The 15,239-nt window shown below is 40.2% G+C and overlaps 1 protein-coding gene across 2 annotated transcripts in view; it reads right to left on the bottom strand.

Annotated features, from left to right (window-relative positions):
* PLEKHM3 (pleckstrin homology domain containing M3) overlaps positions 1-15,239 on the bottom strand; it is a 92,248-nt gene that overhangs the window by 14,135 nt on the left and 62,874 nt on the right. The window contains exon 8 of one of the 2 annotated variants that reach the window (XM_079311482.1): positions 80-6,467. The exons of the other annotated variant lie outside the window; for it this stretch is intronic. Coding sequence (XP_079167608.1) covers positions 6,290-6,467 — 178 coding nt within the window. The 3' untranslated portion in view covers positions 80-6,289. Of the gene's footprint in view, positions 1-79; positions 6,468-15,239 lie in introns of those variants that run through there. 2 annotated transcript variants of the gene reach the window in all.

Raw genomic sequence — 15,239 nt, 5'->3', positions numbered from 1 at the left:
TTAAGAAAATTATCACTCTTTCAAAGCTTGCCCTACCCATGGTACAGTACCCACCAGAAGGCAAATTAAAAAGGACGAGTAACATTTTTTTAGTGTTTATTGAGAGTTGCCTTTATACAGGAGGGACTGGTGCTCTGATGCAGTCACAAGTGAACCCAAATAAACCCTGCTCAAGTGTCAACAAGCAATTAAACTCAACAGATTTAAATTATAACACCATTACACATCAATAATAAATTAAGACTATTGTCCAGTAGTTGCAGATAATAAAAAAAAAAATCCTTGTCAAAAGTAAAAAAAACAAACCAACAACGCAAACACAAGAACACTGAAACGCACATAACAATGTTGCAAATAAGTTAACGGAGTAGCACACACACAAAATGGTATTCCAAACACTTGGGGTGCACTGCCAGCAATGCTAGAATTCACTGTAAGTGGTGCAGCTGAGCTGGTGCTCTGGCAGGAAGGAAAGTCCAGGCTGCCAGGGATCACATCAGCCACTGTGCTCTGCTGCTCACACCTGGCTTTCCCTGGCTTTTAACTGCCTTGACTGAACTAAGGTTGATTTGGAAGCTGCCTTTATCACTTAATACCTATGAAACACACTCTGCTCATGAATTTACTTTTGCTTACCTCAAGTATAGCAGGGGCTCATATAAGGTAACTTGGTATCACAGGTATGAATTAAAAATCAGTCTGAGAGCAGAGTTTAGTTTAAGCAAAATCAACTCAGTAGACAAGTGCATAAGCAAAACTGAAACAAATCTTTTTCCACCAAAACAGTGCTGCATATTCAAGGATTTATATTGGTTTAACATGTGGATTAGACAGGAATAAATAAATAATTGAGCCACTGACACTTGTGCAAAGTCTCATACACTTTGGTCCTAGACAGCTGATAGCTCTCCAGACCTAGACATCTCTGATGCTGACCACAAGTGGCATCTCTGCAATTTGGATTAATGGCCACCCTAAGGAATTTGGGTGAAACTAGCATTTCAAGACATGACTCAAGCCATCATGGCCATACCAGGGTTTTCAAGTAAAGTAGGACTTTGCACATTATTATCCAGGTTGTCTCCTCACTGTACTGCTAAAATGCAGCAACAGCAGTGCTACTGTCACATGTTGATTCCTGCTACTGGTGTCAAATGTGGACTTGTGAAATCACAGTTAGCATGGACATGTGCCCCAGGCTGACACATGCCACATACTCTAGCAAATAATGCTAAAATTTCAATGGGTTAACCCTCTATCTAAGGTAAGGCTGACTAAACCCCACTGGGTCAGCCTTCAGGCAGCCAGGCTGCATTAAAACTGAGCTTTGAGGAAACACCTGTAGTCCCACAGCAATGGGCCCAGCTGTGCAAGTAAGCAGGGAGCTCTGTGGGGGACTGGCCAGGGGTTCCAGGAGGAGCAAAACTGCATGTGACCTGACCCTGTCTGAATTCTCTGCATTTGACATTATTACATATGCATGGCTCCTGAAGGTCTTGCACAACTGCATCTCAGGCTAAGCAGCCCAGCTAGTCTCAAAAATCACATAATAAGAACCAATACCATCTCCACTCTACCCCTCTCATAATGCCCTCACAAAGTATGGACAGTAAACAAATTTTATGGTTACCATTCCTAGCAAGATGGAAACTGTCATGAGCAAGGGTTTCATGCTCCAATGCCAAACACATTGCATCGTGGCAGAGCATTTTAAAAAAAATTATTCACTTCTCAAAATTTAAGGCACCAAAATGAGCAAAAGTGAGGAGTTCCCACACAGTTTGGTGTCTTCAGAGCTGGTATATGAAGCCTGCAGAGCTCACTTCATGAGGGCAGAACAAGCAAACTGATTTACTCAGCTGCTCCTGCAAAAAAGCAGGCACAGCCACAGGAGAGTTTCAGTTTAAGTCTACAAAGTTAATAAAACAGCAGATGCAATCAGGAAATCCAAAACAGGAAGAGAGATGCTAATATACAGTAATGTAAGGCACTCCTACTGGGAAGGGAAAATTGGAAGGCAAATTACGAAAGAGAGAATGATTGGAATCAACTGGTTCAAAAGCAACACAATGAGCTATGAAGCTCCAAGTCTGGCTATAGGCTCAGTACTGTGAGTAAGGACATGGACAGAGACAGTGGAGAGAGAGGGGAGACTGGCTGGCAACTGAGCAGCAGCAAAAAAAATTAGAAGATGATTATTCAATTAATTTCTTTTATACAGATCAACAGTCAGCTGCAATCCAGGCAATGACCTTGGGAAGCCTAGGAAACTCAGTGGCTACTGTTGCTACAGGGAAAGAGCAAAATTCAACTAGGCAGATTCCCCATTTCATTGTAAACAGACATCCTCTGTTCTTTCAAAAAATCTTTCAAGACATTATAATCAATCCATTATAATACACATACTATCCAAATAATAAGAGAAGCCTTGACAAGAAGAGCTTTAGAGATACCCTGATACTTCACTCCTAACAGGGCCATCAGAGACTGTGGAGTACTGTGAAAAACTTAAATTCCTCACAAAAAACTATCTTCCCTCACACCTGCCAATTCCTGTTGATCCCAGCAGTGAGCTCATATTGGTATGTGCCAGCCAGGATATTTTGTCACATCATGAACCCATCATTTTCCACCATGCAAGACAGACAAAAAACAAGAAAAGCAACAGGAGGATTCCTACACAAGAAATACAAATTTCTCCTTCTATAGGTTGACAATACAAAAAGCGTTGCAGTTTGCATCCCCTAGGTAGGCCCATCTTCCCATTAAAGGAAAGGTAGATGGTTAGGGTAAAGAGGAAAAGAGAAATAAGGATCTCAATAGTGTCCTAGATTAAAATAATATCAGAGTAACAACTATAAATGCCTGGAGAGAGTGAAGCTATGGTCCACTGCAGTTAAGCATCCTATTTTTACACTGATAACAAGTTCTGCACAAAGCAAAAGCAGTAACTGGATTACAGATCAATTCCTTCTCCATCAGCTATGAAAGCATCTTCTCTTTGAAGACAACAAATAGCAGATTTTATTCTTGATTCACAATGAAATGGCATCATTCAAATTCATTTCATACATGGGTAGGAAGGACTGAAGTGCTAATACATAACTTCACCTGGGCTGGGGGGAGGGGGCAGGCAGAGTCGTGCAATCTGCACAGCTCCCGGGAACTTTACCAGCTGATGCTCATCCAGAAGTCTGCAGAGCAGAGCATGTGCAGGCTGTGGGCTGCAGAATGGGCAGAGAGTAGCAGAGGGAACCAGCACAGAGCACTGTTAGTACAGCAGAGACAACCATGCAAGGGTACAGCGCTGCCTGAAACCAAACCAGCTGCAGAACCCCAGGCTGAGGCTCCTGCTTGCAGATGGCTCCTGCAAGAAAATCGACTGAGGGCAAGACTATGCTTTTCATTATGCTTACAAAAACTGGTGACAGAATATCTTACCCATTCATAAGGAATAACTACTTTTGGATAGGAGCTAAGCATCCCTGAGAGGACATCATCTTCCACATTACAGCCTGCTCCTAGAGCTTTTGTGAAGCTATATCCCTTTTCCAAAGTAGAAATTAATGTCTATTCATTTTAGGAACTAGCTGTTTTACAACAACACTGGATTTTAAAGCAGATAACATGATCAGTATTGTACAGTATCCTTTTATATAAAGCTCTGGGCACTGACAGAATATCACAACATGCTCTTGCTCTATGTCATTGGTAATGGCAGTGGTTCAGACCCATGACTAATTTCAGCAGTTTTGCCAACATCATACTCTTTTTATCTTTCAAATCTCTGTTAGCAAAGAAACTGTACTGTAATACCTGTACAAACCCAGAGCAACTCCAATGCTGTCTATATTGTTATTCCAATATCTAACCACCCACATGACTGGTACTTTGGAGATAGGACATCTGTCAAAGCAACTAATATTTTGCAATGTCTGAACCTTGATTCCTTGACTCCATATGGTTTTTGGCAGTGCACTCAAGCAGCCTTCTCTAAATTGAGCTGGACATGAACCAGCACTGTGAGGTATCATAAATACCAGAGAATGATTATATAAAAACACCACAATTTTTTCTTTAATGACCTAACATTGTGTCTACAGATAATTCAAAATAGTACCTGCCAGATGCTGACAGTTTCAGAGCTACTGGCTTTGCCACAGGAGTAACTGTAGTGACACAAGCTGAGAAACATGGGAGCGTTCTGTTTATTCAGCCAGTACCAGTGCAGTTCCTGTTTGCCTGACTAATTCCACAATACTTCCCCAGTGTTTGCATTTCTGAACACACAGGGAATTCTTTGCATGAGAATGGATTTGCAAGGAACATTATACCTTTAAGGGTGATAGCCAAAAGCAACTCGTTTCACACGAGGAACAGTGAGCTGAGACAGAGACACCATTGTGTATGAGAAGTATTCATTTTAGTGACAAAGGTGCATGATTCACCAGGTTTATTAAGTATGGGAATCCCTACAGCACTTTGCCAAGAATATGGAAAAACCCTCACTTCCTTCTAAAGAATCCCAATGAAAGAAGAATTTCTGGAAAAAAAAGGCACTGGTTGTCTAATGTATACAGATATAAACATGCTTCTATATATATAGTAGTTGCACTCAAATTTGAGAAAGCTACTTTTTCTTTGACTGGAGGCTGGAAAAGGTAACCACTTATATTCCAGTACAAGGCAACTCATTGTAGCATTTTACCTTTTAATGTAAGCATGATATACCCTGTTCTTTTATTTAAAATACTTCAGCAATTAGTGAGATGCTTCAACAATCAAAACTGCTTTCTGCCTTAAATACAACAGTTTGTAGATTATATAGGAAGCAAAAATCAGTATTCCATATTTTGACAAACCTATGTGAAAGAAGAGGAAAAATACACATGCAACTGGCATTATTTTCCTGAAACCATATTTGCTTTCTGTATATAGATGTGTGTATATATATGAATGCTTTCACTGGTATGTAATTAACATATCATTGCAGGGTGTGGAAAAGAGTCTGGAATGTGAATTGGGGGAAGACAATCTAGCTGCTCATTGGAAGTGAACTCACCATGAATTAAACATACTGCCAGTAATGACACATGCCTCCCCAGTTAAATCCATCTTGTAGTTCCCTTTACAAAATAATTCACTGTGTTTAGTACTTCCCTGTGTTCCAGGTGTGTGAAGCAGAATCATACCTCGAGGAACTTCACTGTCCACCATGGAAGTCATTACAGAACTACAAATGCCTTGGAGCTCAAAGAGAATGCAGGACACAAGTTGCATATGAAAACAGCAAACTAGTGTTTCACAATTTTGGAGGTATTTGCTAACTAAAATGGGCAAGACCACTTTCCTGACTATCAGTTTAACAGGTTCAGATTAGAAAAACATTTGAAGTAAACTTCATGAAATAAAAAGAAAACCAATGTGAACACTTAAACTGCCCTAAAGTTTCAGAGTGGAAAGAGGAGAACCAACATCATGTTGCTACAGACAAGGACATAGCCTCCCATAAATTGAGAGTAACCAGCACAAATCTCAAAGGACTTCGGTGACAGAGCTTAACTGATATTCCCAGCCTGAACAAAAAGGAGTAGCAAGTTCCGTGCTTATCTGAATATGGAGTAGCTCACTGGGGTGGTTGTAAATATAGAAACATAACTGAAGGAATTATTCTGTGTCTTAAGTTTGTAAGCACCCCAAATAAGGTTTAATGAGAGAACCTCTTCTTTCCTTGGCAAGGAGATCCTTTAAAAATGTAAATGCACTGATGCTTTAAGATAGTTCTCTGAAAACATGAGGAAATGAAACCACATGTCGCTATCAGGAGGAGATAGTGGATTTAAAATAATTCCTGCTCTATTGGGCTCTGTGAAACACCTCACCAGAACTCCTGCCAAGGCTACTAATTAATAAATAATACATATAAATAAGTAGATAATTCATCAATTCTAAATGAACAACAACAACAAAAAAAATGCAGTCATGGCAGCAAATATTTTCTGCCTTGAGATAAAGTCTTCTCCAGAGGTGGAAAAGAAAGTTGGGTACTTAATTAGCTAGACCTAAACCACATTTTGTGTGAGAGCTAACAGCTGGACTTCAATGCAGTTTAGCCACTGTTATTTCAAAGCCAACAAGGCTTTATGGCCACTTTGACAGATCTTATTCACAGATAAAGAAGATCAGGTAATATTTTTCAAAACAATTTCTGCCTGTCTAAGCTGAGAATTTGCTTCAGCTGACAGCTAGGAGAGGGATTCTCTTCAGGCTGGCCACTGCCTTAAGGAACTCATGTGTTCTGATATGACAATTCAAACATGTTGCAAGACTCCTCGAAGTTCTCGTCCATATTCAGTTGCCTCCAGAAGGATTTCTGCTTCTTCTGCAATTCCTTACGCACACACCTGGGGCATGGTACAGCCTTCACTTTGCACTCAGAGTGGAAAACAGCACCACAGCTTTCACACCTGCAAACACAAAGCAGTGTCAAAATTGAATCACAAAATAGGACCAGAGCATGCAAAGGGCTGCACGTGGGCTGTGGCAGTAGATACTTCTTGACACCACTCTGGGAGCTCAAAGAGCATTATGCTTTGTTAGAGTGGTGGTGTAAAAGACACTGGTATGGCCACACCTCTGCTGGTGTCAAGCTACTCAGGAGCACTAAAATAAATTGACTTGCATTCATTTTACAGTTGCTGAAACTCTGTGCCAGCACTTCTGCTTCAGACAAGTTCTTAGAAGGATTAATCTTCTTAGAAAGTGGTATTCAGGTATATCACTGAAAAGACATCACTTGGTTTTATGAAAGACAAGTCTTGCTTTGTTTGTAAATGAGGAGTGACTATCTTATTGAAATAAGATAATATTTCACCATTTGCAGAAATAGATTCTGTGATTTGCAACAGCCATGCTACAACATATTTCTCATTGAAGCTCCAGTGGTCAGCTGTTCTGGAAAGAGTAAAGAACAGTCAACTTCAACAGCTGGAGAAGTTGTCATTTCAAAAATAAAAAATGAAACAGAGGTAAGTGATATTTTCTGCCTCGTGTCCTGTGGAAGACTTGATGAAGACAACTGATCTATGTTGATCAACTGATCAGTACATTGAGCTATGCTTCTGGCATTCAAAGCTGTATTATTCTGTTCTCAAATGTGACATTAAGACTTGAAACTGTTCAAACAATATGACTGGTTTACTTTTGGGGCATTGTGAGGCAGTGAACTTAATGTCACAGCAGATCATGCCCCAGCTGCAGATGGATGTCAAGCAATAAAACATCTGGTGAGCAAGAGTGGCCTACAACTGAACAGCTGGACATTCTCAGCCTTTCAATACAAGTAACTATCTGATGAGTTCTCACTACAGCTTTGTAACCAAAGAAAAAGGAGGACTGTCAGAGGTAGTCTTAGATTCCAGTTGGATAATCAAATAATAAAAGCAACAAAACCTGAAACTTTAGAGCAATCCTGAAATACAAACAATGGGTGTTGGTTGCCCTTGGTGATTCTCTAGGACATCCTGAAATGCCTCACTTTTTTTTTTTTTCCTTTCTTGTAGCTATTGTAGTCAAATGACTGTATAGGAATCCAAGTGCCCATCGTTATAACTTTAGTAGGATTTTTTGTTGGTTTACTTTGAACCTATTTTTCATAGAAATAAGGTTCTTGTCTTGAAGACTAGAAAGAAAAATTGAAAACGTGAAGAAAGAAGCTCCCAAAAAAGTGAGAAGCCTGTGGTCTGACAATACTGAGAGAAGTCCACAAACTAACACAATCTCTTAGCTCTACTGGCTGCATCTCACCTGTAACTTTCAAAAAAACTGTTCCTGGTCTAGCTGCACTTGAAGTTTTATGCATGGGTCCAAACATGGCCAAAATTTTAATAAGTGCAGAGCTTTGAGAAGGCTGTGCAGAGATTTAAAGAGGCACATTTCTAACTAGCATAAACTGATAAAACTCAAATATGAGTAAGAAAAGGCAGGTGAACAGGCTAAGTATAAAGCAGTGTATCTACTGGCTTCCATGCTCTCTTGCAGTAAAACTTGACTGTTGGATTTCTCAGTCTAGCTACAGTGTAAATCTGGTTTTGAATCAAGAGACCAGCTCATGCAGAGACATTTACAATATCTCTGCTCAGAGAGTGTTATTGCCCTTATCCACTGAAGCACATGCACACATGCTTAGGACTCATATCCCACTGATTTCTTTGGGATTACTGATCTGCCTTCCATTAAAGGTGTTTACGTGCTTTGCTGGGTTAGGATCTCCACAAACAGACACACTAATGGGCAAAGAAGAGACAGAAGACAGCAGTGTCTTTAAAACTTGACACCACTCTGAACTGACACTAATGGTGATTTTATCAAGCTAATTCTTCCTTGTTAGTCAGCAGTTTACAGTGCCCTGGAAGTTGCTAGAGGGTAATGATTGATGAGGAGTGTAACTTAGTGCTCTCACATTGCCACTCCCTAGGCTAGCCCAATATTTCTCTACAGCATGCATGGAAATGACAAAACCTATCAGAAATTGCTGCTGAAATGGATTGAGCAGGATGAGAGAGGAGCCAGCACACCTGCTCTCTCAAGTCAAAGGCCACCAGCACAGCAAACAAAGACTGATGATGTTCAAATTAATACGATTCATTTTTCAGAAATAAGGTCAGTGGAAAAGATTAACAAACTTTTTCCCCATCGTTTAGAATCAAAACAGAGAGAAAAACTGTCTGAACTGTTATTCATTAGAGCTGGTGCAGTAGCTGAAGCTCTGCCCAGGACCCCACACTAAGCAGAGGCAGGGCAAACAGCCAGCCCTGATCTCACAGGCACTGCACTGGCACCCAGTGCAGCCACTGTTGGTCCATTCTGGTGCCCCCACCCCTGACTGCTGCTCTGAAGATCTATTTTCTGCCTGCTCTGGTGAAGGCTGAGCTCAACCAGGCAGTGCAGATGACAACAAAGCGGCAGCCTGAAGGAAGGGTGCTCTGAGCTGGAGAACAAAGCTGCCCCTAGCTCTGCACAGGAACACCCACCAGAGAGGACACCCATACCAGCCTTCACTGCATGCTTGTGTCCCCCTCACAGACAAAGAAAGTCACCAGGGCAGGGGGGCAATGCTGATCTTGCTCTGCCTTCGTGCAACTGGCAAGTTATTCCTTTTAAAGTGATGGAGCTCTACCCCAAGCTACCTACACAGCTTTGCTTTTCCTCATATCAAATACAGTCAGTCTTAAATGGCTCTGGAATGCCAACTGGGTGACCATTTCTAACCTCACTGAGAGAGATTCTCCAGTGATAACAAAAACTCCACCAACATTATATTCCTTTTTAGAATATTACAAACAAATTGCTTCCTAGTTAATCCTGAGATCTAGTTTTATTGCCACATGTGAATTTCATAGGGTTTTTTGTTGTTTTCAAGCCTCAGTATATCAAAATTATTTTATTTCTCTAGAGAAATAAAATGTATTTTTTAGCCTATAAAAGGCTCACTTAATAGTTCACCACACTTACTTATCTTTCCCTTAACCCTTGTTGTTGTCATAGGTAATACACAGCTCAGGTGCTATTTCTGAATCATGACTTATTCTTTGTCTAGAGGCCAAAAAGTCCCTACATCCTTTGTGAGAATGCTATTCACCACTGATAATAAGCTGATGAGCCCATAGCCATTCAGGCCTTTCATGTTTCCTTCTTTAATGAATGATATTGTGACACTGCACATTAATAGCATCTTGCTATTTTTCAAACAGTATTTGAAGACTTAGTGAACATTACGTGTTGTTTTCACACAGTCTTCTAAGAAGGCAGCTGAAATAGCTTCCTCTCTATTTTGGTGTTTTCTCTCTTCTTTTTTTTCCCCCCTCTTTCCTGACCTAACTCAATTTCTGTGGAGACTTTAGGGGGTGTTTTATGTTTTAAGGATGTTTTACTTGTATGGAGTAAAAAAAATGCAGCGAATTATTCAATCCTCTAAATAATTTCTATTGCACTGGAAATTGTAAGAAAAAGGGCAAAGCTCTCCACAGCCAGACAGACATTATAATGCTCTTATTATTACCATTACTAGTTACAAAAGAAAAGCCTTTCTACATTAAAAGCATATAATCATTCCTTGTATGCTGAGAAAATGCCAATGTTAGTATCTCCCATTAGGTCTGGGCATTTGAAGCATATCAGTATTTAGTAAATTGTAAATTCTGACATGCTCTTTTTATACTTCCCATCTATTTTTTCCAGGATTATAGCTCAAGTAATTCTAGATGCTGCACAACTAACTCATTATGCTCATATTTCTCCTCTGTACTGCACCACCATTAAGTGCCCCTGAGCAGAATCAGGTGCCTGAAGTGGGGGATACAACACAAAGAGGCCTCAATACCTTTCACCTTAAAATGAAGCAGGGGTGATCAACAGGTGGCCCAGGTGGAAACTTGAAAGACAGGGTTTTGTGTCTCACAGGAACCTTACTGGCTGACAGACTTACCAATGTGCCTGGTATAAAGGTGGGATAAAGCTGCTGGAACCAGCAACGTTTATTAGGATGCTTTCAGTCCCATGCACATGGGCTGGCTGTACCAAATATACAACCATTCACAGCAGGATCCCACCATTCCCACCTCACAACAGGAAGCAGGAGGTGAACTGCCTTGCTCAAGGTCAGTCAGAGGCTCCAGGAGCTGAGAAGGGCAAAGAGCTCCCCTGTCTCACTGCAATGCCATACTCACGCACCACCCCTTCTTTTGTAATTTTATACATTAGCTTTCATTTTTTCATTTAAAAAACTCACTTCCTTTGTGCCAGACCTTGCATACATTTGGTCAAGTGAGTAATCCCTTGAAACAGATTTCAGCAAGGATTTGCTTCTGGGCTGAACCTTTCACTGACTAAACTCTTCAGTTTCTTCTTTCCTGCCATGCAGAGTAAAAGTAGGATTAAATGGGGTTATTTACTATGTTTTCCTTAAATGATGCTAAACATTCACCAAGCACCCAAAACACTAAACCACCTGTAACTTGGCTATTAAAAAAACCCAAAGAGCAAACCACACTGGCTGAAGTAAGCCCTGCCTGGGGATTCCAGCAGGATCACCATCGCACACCATGCACATGTGCCTGTCTGCAAGCATTTCTGAATTGCTCAGCTGTGAATATCACAGACAGGCCCTACAAACTCTGAGCCTTTAGCAGAACACAAAGAAAAGGAAAAAGAACTAGCCTGTGTTCACTTAGAACACAAAAAAAGCCCCAAAGGCAATCAATGCCTGACACACACGTGCAGCAATATTATTTCAGTTGCCTAGGAACCAATGGAAGTAGCCTGCCTAGTGAGGGATGCCCACATAGTAAAAAAAGGGAAGAAAGTTGGCACTAAAATGACATTTATTGAACATTCTAGTTAAAAACCACTTTGACACGAGGCAAGTTAAACCAGCCTCCAAAGCTAATTCAGTTGCAAAAGACAGCACCTGATGAAAAAGCTGGTATACTTTATTGTTTTCTGTTTACATATTCCAGACAGTATTACTGTGCTACCCAGCACAAACAAAAATAAGGTAATCTGGGCCAGAAGATTTTGATCAGTTTTGATAGATTCAGGTGAAATTAAATTACCAAGAGAACTTAACATCCACTTAGGCGCCTACACTTCCTCAAAGAAGTGCTGAGTGATCACAGAGTGCTTTGAACTGGCTATCAGCATCTGATAAGCTAAGCTCTTTCAAAAATTAGGTACTAAACTCCTGGCACAACTCAGGTGAGCTGGGCCTGAGGAAAGGCTTTCTAGCATAAGACAAACCAACCAATCAAAGCAAGAGGGAAAATTATGTACTTTGAGTGATGCCTTTGACCTGTGCCAAGGTATTTCCTGCAAATGCTGTATACTACATACTTCAGTCTCTCCACCTAACATCTATCTTTAGCATTCCCCCAAATGCTCAAAGCTGCATTTGTCCAGTGACACAGCATCCATAACACAGTAAGCTTTAACTTTGCAAATCTTCAGCATGAAAACCCCGGAGCCTTTAGTCTAAAGACTTGTCACTATGTGCAAAGTACATTCACAGGTCTTATCAGGATGGTGGCCAGAGATTATGGAGGCATCCAAGCTGGTTGATATAGTCAAGCCTGCTCTGTGGCACGTCTATTTTAAACTTGGGCCTTCTGGTTTGTATCTTAAAAGGTCTACATGTCTTAACTGATCAGCAGAACAAATTAACTTAGCAAAGTGAAAACAGTTTAGCCTTGATAAATGAATATGAACACAAAAGAGCAACTCTCCATGGTTCACATACATCTACAGTCAGCACATAAAAGGAAAGGAATGGACTAAATTGTTCTTTACAAGCAAGTAACTCTACCAGCAAAACACAACAAATTTAACTGCCCGTGAAAATTATCGCTAGGATGATGACAGACAAAACCAAAACTTTATTAACTGGGTAACATAATCTAAATCATAACCATGATTGCTTAATTATCTGATGAGACAGAAAATATGTCCTAATGAATTCTATTCTCATTCCAAAGGTAATTTTCTCAGTACTCCTTAAGATTTTAAAATTGTTTAAAATTGTTCTAAGTTATAAAACAAATATAGCCACTACAATAGACAACTGTGTCACTACAAAGACTTCTGTCGTTTGGTTGTTGGGTCTTTTTTTAATTTTAGGAGAAAGAAACAAAATCTTTTCCGCACATTAGTGAAGAACGAGCAAAATCAGAACAACTTGAGGGGAAGTGCCTGCTTGCTAATAGGCAAGGTTAGCTCTAAGAAGCCAATTTACACCCAAGGAAAGTCATTGCACAACACCTGTAAATATAAAATAAGTGATATATTATGATAATTTTATATGTTTACTCACTAACTTTAAGCCCGGGCAAATTTAGTCCAAGAAATGAAATGGGAAGTAGATGTACAGTTCACTTAAGTTGCCAGAACTCCAGCAAAAGCAGGGCTCTGAGAGTTTACATTAGCTGAAAATTTTGTCCATGAAATGTGCAATTAATTCAAGAGGCTTGAAATAGTTCTCATGATTTAAAGGCCTTCAAAAGCAAGGTAAAATTGTGAAATTTTGAAAGAACCCTAACTAAGTATTATATAAATATGGGTAAGACAGAAAAGGGGGAAATAAGGGACAGAAGAATCAAACTGACTTGAAGAGGCATCAAAAGGATGGGACCATTTTTAAGAAATTGTTTAACTACTGAATCACAGCTTTCATTAAGATCTGTGCAGAATGGCCACCTCCCAAGAAAAGCCAGAGAAAGGATGTATCATTAGAAAGCTTATGACTTTGTGAGCCCACCCTTACATTGAAGGCAGCAAACTGTTGTGCTGTATTGTTGAGCAGGATGTAAAGAGCCTGCCAAGCACAGCCCACAGACTCGCTAATTAAGTGAACTGATTGTGTTTGTTTTGGAAACGTTTGCCAACAAAGGAATGTGTCACACTGATTAGTGAGAGAAGGGTATGTAATATATGTGTATTCAAACCCTGAGGAGTGCATAACCCAGGTATTCACTTTGTTTGCCCAAGGACTGACAAAAATGACTCTCAAGCAAATAACCAGACCAAAGAGAAACTCCAGCCCTCAAGAGGGGCCCTCTTTTTCTCTCAGCTGTGTCTATCTAAAGAATACTCATCCTTCATAAATTCCTGCTGAACACTGTGCCAGAAACTGCTGAGAATATTTTGGAGAGAAACAATGCCTTCACCTTAAAGCTGACCTAAGAGACCATGAGGATGGAAAGCTAACAGCCAACTGAGAACCACCTTGGAATTGTAATGGCCACTGTGAGACAGGTGAGGGAGGTAGCCAAAAAACCAAATGCCAGCTCAATACAGACATACATACATATATACACACACAAGAGCAGGCTTCACTTTTCAAACATGCAGCAAAGAGCTGAGGTCTGCAAAATATGTCATGCACTTCTGAATATTTCTAACCTAACAGCCCAGTTTGCTGGTACAGTTAATAGTTCAAAAGTAAACAAACATTCAAATGCAAAAAGAAAACCACGGTCTTCAGAGTTCAGCAGCTCTTTCCTCCTCAACTCACCAGCTTCAAATGGGGTACCTGGCAGTCCAGTATTGTGCACAAAATATGAATACTATGCTGTAGATAGCAATTCCAGAAAACCAGGATGGAGAAAAGGGTGTTGTAGTACATTATCTCTGTACACTGTGGACTCAGAATAGTACACCTAAATCACACATCTGAGCTGTTCACTCGGAGCTCTGTATGACAACTGACAAGGAAAACTGAACACATCATCAGAATTTTCAGGTACAATTACAAGTGTTGACATGGACCTTTCAGGACTTGCATTTGTCACGGGTTACTCTGTACATCTTCCTATTTCTAACCAGCCTCCTCACCTTACTCTAGTCTTTGTAGTGGTCAGTACACCTACTTCAGAAATCTCTCTGATCTCCAAGAGATGCAAACAAACACAAAATCCCTCCACTTGGCCTTCTCCCTCACTGCTTGGGAGCTGATGGAGCTGCACAGTAAAGTGTACAAGCTCCTCTGTTGGCACAACTTGTCCTCAGAGCAAAAACATGGAACTGAAATAATCTGGTTAGTTCCACATAGGTGCATGTGTAGTAACGAGATGAGAAAACTAACTAGGAAGGGAAATAGAAGATGCTAGGGATAAAAAGTAGTTATAAGGAACACAAAAGGAGTAAGCAGAATGATGATATAAGAAAAGGAGATATCAGAGAACCTTTCATGCTGATTGTGTTTTAATTAAAACCATTAACAAAGAGCACTGTCTTTGGCATGGCATCAACCATAACTTCACATTTGTGAAACACGAACACAAGTCCTTTCTGGCTTCTAACTCACATAAACACAGGAGCTAGAGCAGCTTCTGCTGGCTTGAACTGCTGACAAATTCTATTTGATTCCAGAGAGTTTTGAACTATTGCAATTCTATAATGCAAGGTATGTCTGATCTCAGCTGAAGGGCATGGAAACAATGTACACTCAATAATGTCCAATAATATTACCAAAAATCCCCAGACAAATCACATTTTAACTTAAACTTGTATTCCCAAACGTTCCTTCACATTCTCATTAATCTTTTGGGAATATTCTTAATTGCCTTTTATGCAGACTCAACAGACATATTATATTTTATGCCATCTTTGCCTTTCTTTTTATTTTTAACTTAGTCTATCTCACCATGCACCCTAGATGCATTCTTTCTCAAAGACTGTTTATAGAACTC

The sequence above is a fragment of the Erithacus rubecula genome (assembly GCF_903797595.1).
Source record: "Erithacus rubecula genome assembly, chromosome: 8".
NCBI classification, from domain to species: domain Eukaryota; kingdom Metazoa; phylum Chordata; class Aves; order Passeriformes; family Muscicapidae; genus Erithacus; species Erithacus rubecula.
Note: the sequence above shows the minus strand (reverse complement) of the source record. Positions and strands in the feature narration are given on the sequence as shown.